Source organism: Citrus clementina, unplaced genomic scaffold (genome assembly GCF_000493195.1).
Source record: "Citrus clementina cultivar Clemenules unplaced genomic scaffold, Citrus_clementina_v1.0 scaffold_3, whole genome shotgun sequence".
Lineage (NCBI taxonomy): Eukaryota > Viridiplantae > Streptophyta > Magnoliopsida > Sapindales > Rutaceae > Citrus > Citrus x clementina.
This window is the reverse complement of record NW_006262339.1, coordinates 44,627,936-44,645,808: the sequence shown is the minus strand read 5'-3', so window position 1 is coordinate 44,645,808 and position 17,873 is coordinate 44,627,936. Positions and strand designations below refer to the sequence as shown.

The 17,873-nt window shown below is 34.9% G+C and overlaps 1 protein-coding gene and 1 long non-coding RNA gene across 6 annotated transcripts; one reads left to right on the top strand and one right to left on the bottom strand.

The window, feature by feature from the left end:
* Positions 1-722: 722 nt before the first annotated feature.
* On the bottom strand, positions 723-9,562 carry LOC112100338. 2 transcript variants are annotated; one of them, XR_002906678.1, is made up of 4 exons: positions 9,513-9,562; positions 1,210-1,383; positions 1,030-1,134; positions 723-760 (listed from the first exon to the last, which is right to left on the bottom strand). It is a non-coding gene; the product is annotated as an uncharacterized LOC112100338 (long non-coding RNA). The 2 variants fall into 2 exon arrangements; XR_002906679.1 differs by lacking the exon at positions 723-760 and adding an exon at positions 919-947.
* Positions 9,563-11,789: 2,227 nt separating this feature from the next.
* On the top strand, positions 11,790-17,466 carry LOC18047507 (basic helix-loop-helix protein A). Of its 4 annotated transcripts, none has more exons than XM_006444030.2 (9): positions 11,790-11,821; positions 12,126-12,443; positions 12,568-12,822; positions 14,217-14,313; positions 14,690-14,704; positions 14,833-14,889; positions 15,031-15,622; positions 16,278-17,152; positions 17,270-17,466. In XM_006444030.2, exons 2-9 carry the CDS (start codon positions 12,337-12,339, stop codon positions 17,354-17,356), a joined length of 2,085 nt encoding a protein of 694 aa, XP_006444093.1. In that variant the 5' UTR covers positions 11,790-11,821; positions 12,126-12,336; the 3' UTR covers positions 17,357-17,466. The 4 variants fall into 4 exon arrangements, with proteins under 4 accessions (XP_006444093.1, XP_024045499.1, XP_024045501.1 ...); XM_024189731.1 differs by lacking the exon at positions 11,790-11,821 and adding an exon at positions 11,831-11,959; XM_024189733.1 differs by lacking the exon at positions 11,790-11,821 and having other exon boundaries at positions 11,831-12,443; positions 15,031-15,589.
* The last annotated feature ends 407 nt before the right edge of the window (positions 17,467-17,873 follow it).

Sequence of the window (17,873 nt, the reverse complement as noted above, 5' to 3'; positions counted from 1 at the left end):
TAAAAAAAAATTATTACAAGCATGCTTTAATTGTAATTTTCTATTTAACAAATATATTTTTACAATTACGTTTTTACAAACTATATCATATACAAAATATTGCTTTACAAAAATCTTAGATGTATAATCCTTCATACATCCTCAACAAAATGTAATACATTGAAATTCTTACAAATACTCTTCCAATATAACAAAATCAACTACTAATTAAGAAAATTCTCATGCTCTTTTGTAGAGAACTTTGACAATCCTTCATCTTCAACAAAATACTAGCTCTTCCACATGTAATCTAGCTACCACATCTAAATTCTCATCAAGTCTTCATATGTAATATTTTCAAAAAAATTATGCAGCTGCAAGGGACCTACGACATTATTTACAAAGAAAGAAAAAATAAATATATCAAGCTCATTTATTACAAGTTGTAGTTTAATCATGATAAGTTGTAGTATCTAGTACTATTAGAGACTGACCTTGAATTATCAATCAATTAATTTTCATATGTAGCAGCAAGTTGCCATGTATACCTAGCCCACTTGCATCTCACCTCGTCAATCTCACTTTGAGTGTAGCTTTGTATCTTAACAAACTATAAAGTGAAAAATATATAAATTTTTTTGTGGGGAAAATAAATAAATATTTGATAACAAATTGCCAATACCTTTTCTGGAATAGAGACATTAGTATTAGCCACAATATCCCACATATATTTCATCACATAATATCCGCAATGCTCAACATATTTGGGTTGACGAGGACACTACAAAAGAGAAAGTAATAGATTTAAGTTACACAATGATCAAATTCATGCAATAATAAATTATAAATCTCATATACAAAATATTATGAATTTGAATTTAAGACTAATGTTCCTTACTTTCATTGGTTTCCATATGCAATGCTTCCGATTAATTTTTCCATGTGCCGTGCTAAACATTCTCAATGAACTTAATTTCAAAAATTACAAAGCATATATTAGAAAATAATATAAAGAAAATACAAGCTAAAAAGTACAATTTTTTAACATACCTATTAATAAGCTCTTTCAAGTTTTGACGCGGATCATGACCAATTGAATCAAAAAAATAACATTGGCCTTCATATGAATCAATAACAGTCAACATCCAATGTGCTCTGTGTGCAATATACTTATCATTGTAAAATTCCAAATATCATAACAATCTTATTCACTTTGAATGTATAACTTACGATTCATTATATGGAAAAATGATAAGTTGCGTTGGATCGATCGATTCCATTATATCTCCAAGCTTTTTGGCCTTTTCCTCACTGTCATGGGCACTCCCATTTGCAAAAAATTCTGGATCAACAAACTTGAACCTTTTTTCCAAATTGCATCTCTTTATATTCTCAAATAGCAGCCTGTGCAAGACATAATACAAAAATAATATACACTCTTACATCTATACATAGCAATATTAGAAATTTGGAATAACACATCACCTCATATACAATTTTATGACACTAACTGATATTTGTTCCATTCTACAAAATTGTAGAATATCATCCCTACCAAGAAACATCATTTCAGTTGTAGAAGCAAACATATTTGGATCAAAATTGATTATAATGGATCCGGAGGGGTGCATCACATTCTTAGCAAATGAAAAAAGACTTTTCACAATTGGAGGCATACTCGAACTTGCTACATCTTGAGAAACAAACTTTGATACCTAATATTAAAAAAAAATCAATTAAACACAAAATAATAATCTACTTATTTGAATATATGGCATAATGAAATAATTTACCTCGTTGTTACTTGTAATAACAAATTTTTTAGGCCAAGCCACGATAGATCCAATAGCATGGCTTACAAGTATAAGTTCATCACGAACCGATCGAGGTAAGATAGCATTTTTTTGGAATGCAACATCAATAGACACACGTACATCAGTAGATGCAAGTGGTATGCCATGCACGGTTGCATTTGGTTCATTATCCATAAACACCGTTCCTTGAGCCACTATGTTAAGGTCATCGCCTAATGCCAACTTACAAAAAGTCCCCTGTAATAAAAGGTAATAAACCAACAAATAAATTATTGAATAACTTAATCTTTCATAAAACAGCTGCAAAAAATAGACAACATTGTAGTAAAATAAAGTTATGTTAATATAACTATTGTTACTTATACGTTGTCACAAAAAGTAAGGATTTTGCTTTTGTTTTGCACGCAAAATAACATAACGTTTAGTACAAAACAGCAGCCAAAATAGCAATAGAATGGTGTTGTTTTTTACTGCTCTTTTGTAAAAAGCAACATTACTCAAAGTATAAAACAACAACAAAAATAACAGTAAAATAAAGGTATATTTTTTGTTGTTTTGAAAAAAAACAGCAGCATGATTTTTACTACAAGAAACCAGTAAAATAAAGTTGCTTTTGTTGTTGTTTTACAGCAAAACGACATGATTTTTACTACAAAATGGTAGTAAGAACAACAATAAAATAAACAACTATTTTTGCTACTCCAGACCAACAGTAAGAGCAGTAGTAATATAAAGCTATTTTTGCTGCTGTTTTACAAAAAGTAGCTTGATTTTCACTACGAAATAACAACAAAATAGCAGTAACATAAAGATATCTTCCACTGATGTTTCGCAGAAAAACAACATTATTTTTCTCTTGACAAAACAGCTGCAGAAATGACAATAAAATAAACTATTTTTACTATTGTATCTTCTGTAAAGTTTACTGTAAAAATAGTAAAAAATAATAAACAGTAAAATGTACCTTTGATAACCTTGCAATTGGTGTGGATTGGTCCTTTGCGACAGGCCTACTCTGATCTTGTCTTTCGCCTAGATCTGAACAACTATCTCGGTCAGATTGTAGTCGATTTGGTGGAAATTGAGAATCATTGAATTCCTTCATGAATTCCTTTCTAAATTCTATCATTCTCTGTGTGACAATCTTATCCACTTTCTCTTCGACAATATTCTCTATATCAATTGCTATAGATTTACGTTTCGCCCTTCCAAAATATGATGTTATCGTCACTCCATCACCAGTAGCTTGTACTCGACCTGGATGTTCTGGTTTCTCCAAAGCCATAGTGAGAATATCCTCACCCGGTTGAAATGAAATTTCTCCATCAGCAACTTGTTTCTTTAAATCAGTCTACAAAGACAAAAAACTCAGGGGGATAAGATTATATTTACCATAATCTTATGAGTCAAATACTATGTAAAAAATATAAACTTACTATTTTCTCAGCCTTTTCTTTAACATCCTCACTTCTAAATTCACCATTCTTTGTTTTTCGAGCTTCAACCCATAAGTCTTCTCGTGGTATGGGAGCATAAACACCAGTTGCTCGTTGCTACAATAAATTATGTTGTTAGTTAGTTCACTTAATGCAACAAAGTTGGAATAAGAAATAAGGAAAGTAAGAATATTTAAAAAGTAAATTACAATTCGTTCTTCTAAGCCAACATATCCTCCTCTAGAAAGACCATGATTTAGAGTGACTTTGTTACGCCGTTCTGTCTGAGATTCACTAAGATTCTGCATTATCAAGTTAACCAAAAAACATCATACATTAAGAACAAAAGTTATGATACAATAAAGTAGTTATATGAAAATATGACACATAATAGTATTTCATAACCTTAAACTCTACTGATTTCCTGGACTCAACAAATTGGTTCCAATCTTCTTGAGGAATTGAACCCTATTCTTGGCCGGTTGGGGGATGTCTCAAGAGTTCAGGTTCATCTATATGCTCTTTTACATATGCTGTGAGCTTATACTTAAATGTCTTCTAAGTCTTGTTAAATTTCAGCATAATGAATCTTTTTCTATCTTCCCCAACATCAAATTTTGCCTTCATGAAAATGATCATAATTAATAAATTAGAAATTTAATTATTAAATTAGTAATTTCTGAATTATTTATGAAAAAAATTATAAATGTTAGCATACGTACCGTAACACATGCCCATAACTTGTTTTTAACTTCTATTGGTACTTTTTTCCAAGTTGTATACATAATCGGAACCAAAGATCGAGACCAAACCCCAACCATGCTACTCAATTTTGGTCGCATCTTACCTACTGGTTGTCCTTTGTAGTTAAAGTTAACATGGAACTTCTTCCCATTGCTTGTACCCTTTACAATTTTAGGCATCATGGTTGGACCTCTTTTCTTCCTCTCATTCGTTCCTAAAGCATGCGCATCATCATCTTGAGGAATATTTGAAGAATCCATTTAAGCCTGTAACTTAAACATGATTAGTAAACCATAAAAGAAATAATCAAGAAAATGATTTCACAAAAAAATAATATGAACAAAATATCATAAAGTTTTCTTTATAACTAAGTGCTCACAATCATATTTAAAATAGGCTAAATTAGGCTCTTCTTTTCTATCAAATGAGAGGCAATCTGCTACTCAAAGCTTGTTGGTTTATAAAATGATCATATAAGCCATCTTCATCGACATCATCCTTTGCAATATTTATAGAAGGCTCTAAAACAATTGACCATCTAGGATCAAGTTGGTCTTCAACATAGAACACTTGTTTTGCTTGCGATGCTAGAATGAATGGATCATTTTTATGCCCTGTTCTTTGAAGATCAACTAAAGTAAACCCAAACTTATCTACTTTGATACCATTGCTACTTTTAACCCAATCACATCGAAACACTGGAATTCTAAATTGATGGTAGTCCAGCTCCCATATCTCTTCAATAATGCCATAGAAAGTCATATCCGAATAGACTGGATTATTATCTTTAGCACTTGAGATTTGTAAAGCCTTGGCCATTAAAGTGACCCCACTATTTTGAACAACTCGTGCATCATCCAATTCCTTTGTGTAAAATCGGCAATCATTTATGACATATCCAGAATACTTTATTACTTCTAAACGAGGCCCTTGTGCTATCCACCTCAGTGATTCGGAAATGCCGTGACTTGAACTATTCAATTGTTGTTCAACCTTGGTGCAATAAAAGAACATATACTATCAAAATTAACCAAACAAAGAAAAAACAAACATAATGGAAATCTTAATTCATTAATCAATAAGTAATTACCTTAAGGCGCAACCAGCCAATAAATGTTTTACTATGCTCATCGTGCAACCATTTTTCTCTTTTAGACTTTATGGGGTGTAACTCCTTCAAATATTCAAAGTGCTCACTAATATAATAGTTTAGACATATTACTTCATTTTAGAAGAATAAAATAAAATAAATGATAGTAATTGAAAACATAATACAAAACACTTACTCGATATAAGGTTGAACATCATTTGTGTTTGCTAGAACATCATTTGTGTTTGCTAGAACATAAAGATGTGCTTGCTGCCATTGGTGAAAAGGCACAGTCTCAAGTTTACCTCTTAAAAGAGGATAGCCCATATCTGAATAGTCATATGTAGCATTTTTTCTAGATGGAAGTCCAACTGCATCTACACCAGATAAATACTCTGAGCAAAACTCAACAGCTTCTTCAGCAATGTATGCTTCAGCTATACAACCCTCTGGTCTATTACGGTTCCTGACATACCCCTTTAACTTTTTCATGTCTCTTTCGAATGGGTACATCCATCGTAAATAAACCGGCCCACAAAGTTTAACTTCTCGAACAAGATGTACCATCAAATGAACCATGACATCAAAAAAGGCTGGAAGAAAATACATCTCAAGCGAGCATACCGTTTCGACTACATCAGCTTGTAGTTGATCAAGTGCAGCCACATTTACAACCTTACTGCACAATGAATTGAAAAAAAAACACACTCTCATTATAACTTTTTTAACGTGATCTGGTAGCAATGCCTTTATAGCCACGGGCAATAACTGTTGCATCAGAACATGACAATCATGAGACTTCATACCATACAACTTTAGATCTTGCATTGACACACGATTTCTTATATTTGAAGAGTAACCATCAGGGGCCTTTATCTCAGATAATGTTTTACAAAATCTGATTTTCTCTTCTTTACTTAATGTAAAAGATGCTGCAGGTAACTTAGTTCTCCCATTTTCAATTATAGGCTCCAATTCAGTCCGCATATTCAATGGTTTAAGATCCATACGAGCTGCAAGTCCATCTTTTGTTTTTCCTTCTATCCCAAGCAATGTACCGACAATACTCTCACATACATTCTTCTCAATATGCATAACATCAAGCACATGTCGAACATAAAGATACTTCCAGTATTCAAGGTCAAAGAATATAGACTTTTTCTTCCAATAACTTTGTGAAACTGGACATTTTCCATTTTGCTTTCCCCATGTAACATTCAACCTATCCACTTTTGCTAGAACTTCCTCTCCATTTAATGGTTCGGGTGCTATTTTATATTCGGGAAGACTATTAAATTCTTTTACCATATCACGATACGGGTGTGATCGTGATAAAAATCTTCTATGCCTCATGAAAGAAATCTTTTTACTATGCTGTAATCGAATAGAACGTGTTTTTTCTCCACATATCGGACAAGCTTTATAGCCCTTTACAGTACAACCAGCTAAGTTTCCGTAAGCCGGAAAATCACTAATTGTCCATAAAAGAATAGCTTTTAAGTTGAAAGATTGTTGTCGGTATGCATCATAAACATCAACTCCCACCTCCCATAACAATCTCAGATCATCGATCAATGGTGCTAAGTACACATCAATATCATTGTCGGGTTGCTTAGGACCCGATATCAACAAGGTTAACATCATAAACTTTCTTTTCACGCATAGCCACGGTGGAAGATTATAAGTCACTAGTATAACTGGCCAACAACTATACCTGCTACTTAAGGAACTATGTGGATTAATCCCATCCGTAGAAAGAGCAAGTCTCAGGTTTCTTGGTTCAGATGCAAAAGCAAGCCATGTGTAGTCTATGAGCTTCCATGATGGAGTATCGGCTGGATGATGTAGATAACCATCAACTTGACTTTGTTCTGCATGCCACGTTAAATTTTTAGATGTTTCCTTGATGCTGAACATTCTTGTAAACCTAGGAATTGGTGGAAAATACCATAAAACTTTTGCAGGCACACCCAATTTTAGCTTTTCCGAGTTCTTTATTACCTTCCACCTAGACAATCCACAAGTAGGGCAAGAAGTCAAATCTTTGTAATCCTTCCAATACAGTATATAGTCATTTGGGCAGGCATGAATCTTCTCATATTCCATTCCCAATGCATTCAATGTTTTTTTTGCCTCATACATAGATGTTGGGATTTCATTTTGGTCTGGAAGCATCTCTCCTAGTAATTTAAGTAGCTCAGAGAAACTTTTATCTGACCATCCGCTCTTCACTTTCAAGTTGTACAGTTTTACTAAAGCCGATAACTTTTTAAAGTTGCTGCAGCCTGGATATAGTGGTTTTTCAGCATCCTCAAGCAATTTTTGGAATGCATCAGGATTACTTTCAAAATTATCATGTGCCCCTTGAACTAGCTCAATAGTATTATCAACATGATCATAATTAACTTCTCTTATAAGCTGTGCATTTCTACTAGTAGAAGGCCCTCTAACAAGTTCTTCCCCATGTAGAAACCAATTTGTATAACTTTGATCGATTCCAAAGATAATCAAGTGAGTTTCTATCTCTGAAAGATTCTGGTATTTCACATTCCCACACTTCAAGCAAGGGCAACGCATATGATTTGGATTTGTTGTGTGACGAACGACAAAATTCAAAAAGCTTTTAACACCGACTCTATATTCTTCGGATCTTCTATCCAATGAAATCCAAGACTTATCCATTGTAAACTCAACAACAATAAATTGAAGCTTGAAGTTTTAATTACTACCTCGTAACCAAATGTGCTTTGATGTTCCAATGAGAAAACTGAACCTATTTATTTCCAAAAAATAAAAGGGAATTAGTTTGGACATAAGAGCAAACAAGAAAATAAGTAAACAAAAGAAAAAAGAAAAGGTAGCACTGTAATTATTTTGGTGCTGTATAGCTACTGTAATTGTGTTAAAACAGCACCTGTAACTTTCAGGTGCTGTTTTTAATTAACATCAAACACATCATGACAGTACCTACAAATTTATTTAAGTGCTGTCCAACTAATAAAAACACCACTTGAAAGTTTTAGGTGCTTATTTTAACAGCAAACAGCAGTAGGACAGCACCCAAAGTAATTTATGTGTTGTTTAACTGATAAACCCAGTAACTGAAAGTTCCATTGCAGTTTTTACAACAAACAGCAGCTTGAATGCACCTAAAAAACTTTTCAAGTGCTGTTTTTAGCCTTAAACAGCAGCATGACAGCACCCGAAAAATTTGTGAGTGTTGTCTAGCTGATAAAAACAGCAACTAAAATTTTCAGGTGCTGTTTTTGACAGTAAACAACAAATTACAGCACCTAGAATATTTTATAAGTGCTACGTAGCTGCTAAAAATGCGTTAAAAGCAGCTGGACAGCAGCATGACAGAACCTAAAAATTTTTTTGGTGCTATCCAGCTGATAAAAACAGCATTTGGAACTTCCAAGTGCTGTTTTTAACAGCAAATACCAACAAGACAACACCCAAAAAAATATTTAGGTGCTGTCCAGCTGATAAAAACAGCATTTGGAACTTCCAGATGCTGTATTTAACAGCAAATACCAGCAAGACAGCACCCAAAAAAATATTTAGGTGTTGTCCAGCTGATAAAAACAGCATTTGGAACTTTCAGGTGCTGTTTTTAACAGTAAATACCAGCAAGACAGCACCCAGAAAAATTTTTAGGTGCTGTCCAGCTGATAAAAACAACATTTTAAACTTCCAGGTGCTGTTTTTAACAGCAAATACCAACAAGACAGCACCCAGAAAAATATTTAGGTGTTGTCCAGTTGATAAAAACAGCATTTGGAACTTCCAGATGCTGTTTTTAACAACAAATACCAGCAAGACAGCACCCAGAAAAATTTTTTAGGTGCTGTCCATCTGATAAAAACAGTATTTTGAACTTCCAGGTGATGTTTTTAACAGCAAATACCAGCAAGACAGCACCCAAAAAAATTTTTAGGTGCCGTCATGCTGCTGTAATTGTGTTAAAATAGCACCTAAAACTTTTCAATACTGTTTTTTACAACAAATAGCAGCATGACACACTGAGAAAATTTTATGGATGCTGTCCAGTTGCTAAAATCAGTGCTTGGATTTTCCATGTGCTATTTTTAACAGCATATAGCAGCATGACAACAGTTGAATAATTTCCCAATTATTGTTTTCTTTATAAATCAGTGGCAATCACAGCTTCTAAAAACTTCAGTATAAGAAAAGAATAATTAAATCCTCTCAATTGAGTTTGGGAGGAAGGAATACTTTTATTACATCAAAACAAAGTTAAAAAACAACAAAAAAGATTGATGTTATGGCCCTTTTAAGGTTTTCTACCTATTATTGCCAGTCATAGAACTAAATACTTAACGAAACAGAGTTTTTTGAATTAAACATGAATTTCATAAAATCCACACCATAGAATTACATGGCAACGAAAAAGTGTTAAAACAAACTATAAGAACTGAAACAAACCTTGCAGATGATTGAACTCAATACTGATATCAAGCACACCAAAAATCTCTAAGAGAAGTAGCCATGTTTAGAGTCATCCAATGCTAGGTTACAAAACCATAAAACCTGCCCAGTCAAATTAATGAGATTTATAAGTAATAAAATGAAAATACAGAGAGAGATAGAGAGCAAGAATGATTTGGCTCATAAATAAGAAATTTCAAATTCCTTCCATTAATCTGACCTAGGTAGTGAACTGATGATGGATTGGAGCATTAAAAATGGGATTCAACCCGGTGGCTGCTGAGACGGCACAATAATCCCAAGGTTGCGATGGTTAGGAAGTGGGCAACAATTAATCTTGGCTATTCTGGAGAGAAATGAGCGAGTGAAGGAATTTGGGTATTTGGGTATTTGGGAGAGATATTTTGAAGTGATGAAATAAAATGCCAAGTCTAGAAATCGGCTTTGCTTTTTTTTTTTTGGTATTATTCATGACCGTTTATAAAATAAACGGTCATGAATGAAGATTAATAATTTCCTCTTTAACCACGGTTCCTAAAATAACCGACATTAATACTGGGATTATATTTTAGTGGATATATAATGACAGTTAAGTTTAAAAACCGTCATTGTAAGTATGTATTTTTAATGATGGTTTTTATAACAAACCGTCATTAAAAATAATATTAACATTTAATGACGGTTTTCAAATAAAACCGTCATTGTAACTATAAAATATTTTTAATGACGGTTTTTACAACGAACCGTCATTAAAACTAACATTATATTTTAATTTTACATTTAATGATGGTTTTCGAATAAAACCGTCATTGTAAGTATAAAATATTTTTAATGACGGCTTTTATAAATAACAGTCATTAAAAATTTTAATTTTACATTTAATGACGGTTTTAGATAAAACCGTCATTGTCAGTACTAATATTTTTAATGACGGTTTTTATAACGAACCGTCATTAAAAATTTTAATTTTACATTTAATGACGGTTTTTGAATAAAACCGTCATTGTCAGTACTAATATTTTTAATGACGGTTTTTATAATGAACCGTCATTAAAATTAATATTATATTTTAATTTTATATTTAATGACGGTTTTTAAAAAAAACCGTCATTATAAGTATTAAATATTATGACGGTTTACATAATAATGGTCATAAAAAAGTTTTAATGACGGTTATTTTTAAGAACCGTCATAACTTATGGGTCATTAATTTAAATTTTTGTAGTAGTGAGAGTTGAGTCTTCGTATATTTGGCTATTTAATTTGGTGTAGATACACAGGATTAATAAAAATAAAAAGAAAGAAAATTATCTCATATGATTGATATTGGTTCATTTACAAATAATTAATTAATCAATTTTGCAACCATATCTTCTGCTGCTTTTTATTAGCCAAAAATTATTATAGAATTCTTTTCATTTTGATTATCAGGTACGAAATTGTATCAAATTTTCAAAAGATCTCACAGGTGTAAGTATATTCCAGCTGCAAGGTCCTACCTACTAGTATTAACTACAAATTTTATGATCAAGAAAAGTCCTAATCACACATGTTCTAAAAGAGACACCTAATTAATGCTGGTAGGTAATTATTGTTGTATTTTTATTTTGAATATATATCAGGTACTCAATCATATTAAAATTTTAAAAGATCTGATAGATATAAAAATGAAAGGATATTTGATTTGAAGAAATGAAAGGAGAGAAGAGTGAAAGAAAAGAGAAGAAGAAAAAGAAATAAAAGAGAGAGAGAGAAAAAAAAAGATAAATTACTTCTTAAATGAAATAATGAAATTAAAATTAACTTTTTTTTTCCTTTTATTTTATTTCTCCGCTCGTCTTTCCACTCCACTCCCTAGCCTCTCATTTCTTCCTTCCAAAGGTCTACTCACTGGTGTTAATTACATCAATTTTTATGACGAAGAAAAGGATTTACATCACACGTTCTAAAAGAGACGCGTAATTAATATTCATTTGTCAAAACGTGGATCATTCGTCTAACGGTCTAAGCTCCAAATCCCATACCCCCCAAATTTGTACAGCCTACGTAACCGCCCCCAATGCCCAGTCATAAAAATCCCCTCAAAATTTCCCCCAAATAAACACAAACACGTGGCAGGGGATACACAACTAACAACTCCCCGGCGGACACAGGAGTGCGAGCTTTCATCAAACATGTCTGGTAGACCAACCAGTCAAACACAAAAGTCAAAAACCCTCACTTTCACTTCTCCTCTTTTAACACCACTCCCAAACAACACCTCAAACCCTAAATATTCTTTCTCTCACTCTCTTTTCCTTCCTGTTGTAGGTTTCTCTCTCCTCTTCTTCCTCTTCTTCTTTTTTTTTTCCTTTTTTGTCGAAAGATGATATTGCGATCAAATAATAAGTCATTTTCTTGGGCATCTCGATTTTTATGATAGATTCATTATCACCATTAGCCAGGTCAAAGAGTCATGTGGGTGTGTGTGTCTATATATATATAAATATATATCTCTAAGTCTCACCAGCGGGTCTTTCATTCTATATGCATGTTACCTTCTCTTATCTTCTCTTCTATTCTTGAAGTCTTTCTTATAGCTGCTAGCTAACCCTCCTTTCTCGTTTTCAGTTCCGATTAATCAAAGGCTTTGAACTGTAGCTCGATCAGATCCTGATGTGACCGCTTTCTGCGTATTTACTTTCCTCATAAAACTCCCAAGTGTTCTTCTCTTTCCCTTTCCCTTTTTTCATTCCCATTGGTGTCATAGTTAATTGAATCCTAAGAAAGTAATTAAAAAAGAAGCAGAGAATCTCTGGCGGTGAATACAGTCGGTAAAGGAATGGATGCTCCGCCGCCGAGTAGCCGTCTTCAAAGTATTCTCCAGGAGGCGGTGCAATCCGTTCAGTGGACTTACAGCCTCTTTTGGCAAATCTGTCCTCAGCAAGGGTGGGTTAGTTAAGTTCTATAATAAATATATGTAAATTATGAACTTCGTATGCTCATTAATTCTTCAATATTAATCGTTGCAAGTTATTAATGAAGAATTAATACTTGGAATTGTTTTCATCAGGATCTTAATATGGGGAGATGGGTATTATAATGGAGCAATCAAGACTAGGAAAACAGTGCAGCCAATGGAGGTTAGTGCTGAGGAGGCGTCTCTACAAAGAAGCCAGCAGCTAAGAGAGTTATACGAGTCACTTTCCGCCGGAGAGACGAACCAGCCAACAAGGAGGCCATCTGCGGCTTTGTCGCCGGAGGACTTGACGGAGTCCGAATGGTTCTATTTGATGTGTGTTTCCTTCTCGTTTCCTTCCGGAGTTGGGTGAGTCGCATGTTAATTCATTTATTTGATTACATCGTATGTGTAACCCAATTAATTTTCTGCTTCTTTTTTATTTTACTTGTTTTGCTTTTCATTACACTTTGAATGATGACATTTCTTATTATGGTGAAGTTCAGTACATGGTTCTGAGGGTGAAAGTTATAAAATTTTGTGGGTGATTGATCTTTTTTGTTTTACACTCTTTGTCACGTAGGTAGTCCGAATTATTAGTTTCTACACTTCATTCCCTTTATATTTCCTCAAAAGATGATGTATTAAATTATAAAAAAATTTCCTTTCCCGGATTGCCGGATATTTATTGTAAGCAGTTGCACAGAAATCAATTATTACCAATACAACAATTAGGTACCAAACAAGAAATAATGAAGAGCTACCCCCTTCTTCAGTCTCTGTAAGAAATGGATAGCTGCTGTGCGTGTCATTGTACAGTTAGCCAATTCATTGTCTAGTGAAATATCAGTGAGTAATAGCAAGCCATATTTTATGTTTATTATTTTCGCTGTGACCACCACCTGACTGCAATCATTGTCGGTTGCCCTCAGAAAAACAAGTTAGGTGAGAGCCTTAATGTTCTCTCTTCTTCCTGTCAACTGTCGAGGGCTTCTAGGAATCTTTTTGAGGAGTGAATCAAAGTCCACTTTGTAAAAAATTGACTTTTTGACAATTTGAAGATTTGAAAGCTACATTAGAGGCTATTTAGGAATATATTCTACAGATTGTGTCAAAAATCCTGATGAGGGTTAATAAATAACTTAGATTGAGCCTTGAATATTGGCTTGTTTCTGTTGCCATGCATATGGAAGCTACTTTTTTGGATAAAGAAACAAAACCCTGGATCTTTCTTTCCCATACACTTATGCTGCTTCCCTTTTAATTTATTTAGAATTTGAGTTTAAATTCAAAAGCTCAGATGAATTATTACTAGCATGGACATATGGGCTTGTGCTATAGCTACACAATTTGAGCACACACCGAAAGTGGATAGACCGTCTCGACGAATATAGTTTAGTAATTTTTATTTTTTTTAATGAAAGATCCACATAGTATCATATTTTCCCTAGCATATCAAATTAATAATTCTTCTGTTTGTCTCCATTTTTAGTTATGAGATCATATTTTTGAACTATTGGTACGTTGGTACATGTTTAAACAAAATCAGTTATCATCAGATCATGCATCATATAAATAAACAAGCGACTTTAACAATGATAGTATTTTTTTTTGTAGTAATAATTTGAATGCCTCTCTAATTCTATGCCAGTATCACATGATTGTCCGATTGCAGTCTCTTTATTTTTCTTCCTATAAGTTCAAGGGTGTAAAAGTTTTTACAGCGATATATTATCGAACATTTCTATACAAAAAATATTTAGGTTACCAGGAAAGGCATACGCAAGGCAGCAGCATGTATGGCTTACCGGAGCAAATGAGGTCGACAGCAAAACTTTCTCTAGAGCAATTCTTGCCAAGGTAACATAATTTACAATCCAATGTCCTTTAACCAACGTAACTCGCAGCAAATTTGTGCCACGGAAATTCAATTATTATTGAAAATTTTTTTGAACGAAAAATTTCGTAGCTATTAATTTGTCCATTTGTTGCGCTTGAAAAATGAGATGATCAAACTTTGTCCATGATCAATCAAACCAAGAAAATTGTACAATGCGAAAACAAATAGTTCGGTATGAAATGCTAGTGGAAGCTCATGCATGATTGAAAAAAAAAATCTTTTTATATATGAAAATAGCATTTTATTGGTTTTGATCCTGTAGAGCAAATTATTAACTACTTGCATGCTCCCCCTTTTTCTCATCACGATCAACTTCATCTCTTACAACTGCAACAGAGTGCACATATACAGGTATAGGTCTTACCTAATCCATGAAGTACTTTGTCATGATATTTGGGTATATATACTTAATTTATTCGCGTTTCTCACTAATTAATTAATGTGATCGATGTATTCATTTTGCTATCTTCATATTGCAGACTGTGGTATGCATTCCTTTTCTTGACGGAGTTGTTGAACTTGGCACAACAGAAAAGGTAAACCAATTGTTCCGACGTACTCCCTGTGTAATCTAATTAACTCTCTCCTGAGCTTTTAAATATTTAATGTAGAATCATTCATGAATGTTATGGGGTTCATTAATTAAACCCTTCTCCATTAATATGTTCACATTGTAGGTCCCGGAGGACCTTGCATTGGTTCAACATGTGAAGAGCCTCTTCATTGATGACCACCAAGGCCACCTTCACCCACCAAAACCAGCTCTCTCCGAGCACTCAACCTCAAATCCTGACACGTCATCCTGCCACCTGCGTTTTCACTCACAATCTATGTCCCCCATGTGCGCAGCTGTAAACGATGACCCGCCAGTCAACGCCAACCAAGGAGAAGAGGATGACGAAGAAGAAGACGACGACGACGACGACGAAGAGCAGGATCAGTCCGACTCTGAAGCTGAAACGGGACGTAACAGCCGCCAAGGTGCAGCTGATCAAATCCCTGAAGCCGTTGTCCCACCTGTACCGGAACCCAGTGAGCTTATGCAACTGGATATGTCCGAGGATATCCGGCTCGGCTCGCCCGATGATGGTTCTAATAATTTGGACTCAGATTTTCATTTGCTCGCAGTTAGCCAAGGAGTGAACCCGGCAGATGATCAACAGCAGCGAGGTGACTCGCACAGAGCCGAGTCGAGCCGGACATGGCCAATGGCATTACAGGAACCGGTTATGATAGGTAGCAGTCTTCAACTACCTCCTTCAGGTTCAGGTAAAAAAAGAGTAAAAAAAAAACTAGTGGTTGGATTTTCTACTGCATTCACTCACTAGGAATGAATGAATCGCTTAGGACAAGATCATAGTCGTCGATTAAATATGCGATCATGAATCGCTTTGGACCACACTCCTCATTAACAAACTGACATCGGATGAAAATGATGATGTTCAGTGACGATACGTCCAATGCTTATGCTTTGTCCATGCAGGGCATGCAATCTTATGGTTTGAAATTGGAAACTTCCATGCTGCTGTAACAAATGTTTAACCATAGTTTCTACTTCTGGTCCCACACGACCTGTGCATGCAGGACACCGTAACGGTTGATTGATTTTTTAGGGATTTGTTGAATAAGACAAATCATGTCAATAATGAATGTAGATGGCTACATGTATGCTAAAAGAAAGAAAAATAATAATTATTAAACATTACTCACAAACAAAATATCTCCCCTTAGCAAAAATTATTATGAATTCATGAATAATATATGCGAAAGATTGAACATTATTATTAATATTGCTGCAGTTCAATCTTCTCTATTATTATTTTGTGGCTGTTGCCGACAATTCATGTATGCTAAATTATTATAATTATCTCTACAGTCTGCACTGAAATACTATATTGTTATTTATTATTAATTTTTGCTGCAGGTCAAATTCCACCGGAAGAAGAATTGACGCCAGAGGATACTCATTACTCGCAAACAATATCTACCATTCTTCAGAAGCAGCCAACTCGTTGGGCCGAATCATCATACGTCACCTACTCCAGCACCCAATCAGCATTTGCCAAGTGGACAGACCGATCAGATCATCTCCTAGCCGTCCCCGTCCCTGTTGAAGGCACGTCACAGTGGGTATTGAAGTACGTTTTGTTTACCGTACCATATCTGCACAGCAAATACCGTGACGAAAACTCACCAAAGTTAGGTGACGTGGGTGGTGACCCAGCCTCGAGGTTCCGCAAAGGGACAGGGACCCCACAAGATGAGATGAGCGCCAACCACGTGCTGGCTGAGCGTCGCCGCCGAGAGAAACTCAACGAGAGGTTCATTATTTTGAGGTCGCTAGTCCCGTTCGTGACCAAAATGGACAAGGCCTCTATATTAGGTGACACTATTGAGTACGTGAAACAATTACGTAAAAAGATTCAGGACCTTGAGTCCCGCAACATCAACAACCAAATATTGGAGGGTGATCAACGGTCAAGATCGGCGGATGGCTCCAAAGATCAAAGAGTTTTGGACCGGAATGCACGGGTGGGTTCGGGGAAGAGGAAGCTGAGGAAAGTGGAGGGAAGTGGTGGTGGTGCCAAACCGAAGAGCGTTGACTCACCGCCGCCCCCGGTGGCTACATCTGTACAGGTTTCAATAATAGAGAGTGACGCATTGGTGGAGCTGCAATGTGGGAACAAAGAAGGGCTGTTGCTCGACATTATGCAAATGCTGAGGGAGCTGTTGATTGAAGTTACTGCAGTTCAATCTTTTCTAACTAATGGAGTGTTTACAGCTCAGTTAAGGGCTAAGGTTGGTGTGGGCGTGTGTGCGCGCTTGCTTGCTTGCTTAATTAAGTAATTGAGATAAATTATCAGTAGGTGGTGTTTTAATTGTTGTTGACTTTGGTTTTGTGTTTTTGATGTGCAGGTGAAGGACAATGTAAACGGGAAGAAAGCAAGCATTGTGGAGGTTAAGAGGGCTATAAATCAAATAATACCCCAGTATGTCAATTAACTCACTCATAGCTATTTGTGAATTTTGTTCAGGTGCTACTGACGAATTGTAATAATTTGGATAGCTGGGTAGATTTTTATAATAATAATAATACGGGTGTGCTTTGACGATTGCGGTTGATCAAGTAAGTAATCCCGGCCTAGATGTAGTCAGCCTTACGTACGAAACTACATTACCAAAAATTAAAAGTATATCAAATTAAGCATCAGACTACGGTGCAACTGTGGTACCGTGCTATAATTATATCCAGCCGTTGGATGCACTTGGATTGATAGGGTTCACTGACATCCAACGGCTAGATGCAATTATGACACGGTACCACAATTACATCACAAGTTTCCCCCAAACTTAAATGCCACATTGTATGTATTTTAAGTTTTCTTTTACGAACGACAGTGTCGACGTCCATTCTATAATAATAATAATAATAAAAGGGGCAAAGCAGAAAGAGACTTCGCTCAGCAGAGTATAAGCATGGCGTCGTCTGAGAATTAAGTTTTCAAACATGCTGTTGCTG

Excerpts from the sequence above, each read along its gene's own strand:
- LOC18047507 (XM_006444030.2), top strand. The coding sequence starts at position 12,337 with ATGGATGCTCCGCCGCCGAGTAGCCGTCTTCAAAGTATTCTCCAGGAG. Across the intron at positions 12,444-12,567 it reads CAAATCTGTCCTCAGCAAGG|GATCTTAATATGGGGAGATG; the intron begins GTGGGTTAGTTA and ends TGTTTTCATCAG. Across the intron at positions 15,623-16,277 it reads ACTACCTCCTTCAGGTTCAG|GTCAAATTCCACCGGAAGAA; the intron begins GTAAAAAAAGAG and ends TTTTTGCTGCAG.